The sequence below is a fragment of the Trichechus manatus genome, unplaced genomic scaffold, assembly GCF_000243295.1.
Source record: "Trichechus manatus latirostris isolate Lorelei unplaced genomic scaffold, TriManLat1.0 scaffold00118, whole genome shotgun sequence".
In the NCBI taxonomy this organism is placed as follows: domain Eukaryota; kingdom Metazoa; phylum Chordata; class Mammalia; order Sirenia; family Trichechidae; genus Trichechus; species Trichechus manatus.
In genome coordinates, this window is record NW_004444054.1 from 4,640,427 (window position 1) to 4,641,573 (window position 1,147).

Genomic DNA, 1,147 nt, shown 5'->3' on the forward strand with positions numbered 1-1,147 from the left:
GGGCGGCGGCGGGGCTGGTGGCGGGGGCGGCGGCAGCTCCGGCGGGGGCAGCGGGACAGCCGGAGGCCACAGCGGCCTCTCCTCCAACTTCAATGAATGGTACGTGTGAGGGGCCGGGGCCTCTCTCCCTCTCCCTGTCCCCACCCTGGTGAAGCAGTCCTCCCCGTGGCCAGCGCCAAGGGGAACTTGTGACCGTGTTGTTATAATTATCAATCTGATTTTTATGATAATGAAAATGATTTTACCAGCAGAAGGATTTTTAAAAGTTTTTTAAAAAAAAAAAAAATCTAGGCATGAAAAGCAAAAATAGACTCTGGAGTCTCTGAAACGAAAACTATAAAATAAGAAATGAAAATTTAAAAAACACAAAAATATTGAACCAAACCTTCCTGTTCCCCCTCCATGCCCACTTTCCTTCCCACCCTCTTCCCAGTCTTCTGACAAACTGTGTACATAGCAGACTCCTCCTTCCTTCTCTGAGGTGGTTTTAATGGATTCTTGGTGTATAGAAGTTTGTCCGTTTGTAAAACTCCAGACTGTGTTCCTCCCTGCCTTCCCTCTCCTTCCCCAAGTGATGGACTTTTTCTTTTCTCTTTTTAGTTCAGCTGGTTTCTTTTTAAGTATTGTGGAAGGAAACGGCATATTTTGTATTGTGGTATTGAATATTGTGTTCCTTTTTATGAGGCAACTTGATTGTAAACTTCATGCAACTATAGACTGGAAAAAACGAACCGTGCCAAAGTCTCCCTTCTGTTCCTTCAACACACCAATCCACAGCACACACACACACACCACCGCCACCAACGCTTGTGAATGTATTTTTCTGTTAGCTGGGTTTACATGTGACGTTTTAGTGCTTTTGCAAGTTCAATTTGTTAGTTCCTGTATGAAAGTGGGGGGGGGGGAGGGATAAACGTGGTGCCATTAGCTTTTTTCCGTAATAACACCCTTCCTTCTGTAAATACCCGTTACCATATTTATCCATTTGTAATTAAATTATGGTATTAACTTGCTACAGAGGAAACAATATTTATAAAGAATGTTTCTTAACTATAAATATGTACAATTGTGGGCATAAACTTTCAGATTTTTTATTTGAAGGTTTTAAGTGGTTTGATCATTTCTTGTGATATGTTTGAGAGTAATG

The 1,147-nt window shown here is 42.2% G+C and overlaps 1 protein-coding gene across 2 annotated transcripts in view; it reads left to right on the top strand.

The window, feature by feature from the left end:
- ZIC2 (Zic family member 2) overlaps positions 1–109 on the top strand; it is a 3,839-nt gene extending 3,730 nt beyond the window's left edge. Inside the window, exon 3 of one of the 2 annotated variants that reach the window (XM_023738550.1) lies at positions 1–109. This exon is cut by the window's left edge and continues 281 nt beyond it. In XM_023738550.1, coding sequence (XP_023594318.1) covers positions 1–109 — 109 coding nt within the window. The other variant, XM_004384161.2, reaches the window with a different exon arrangement.
- The last annotated feature ends 1,038 nt before the right edge of the window (positions 110–1,147 follow it).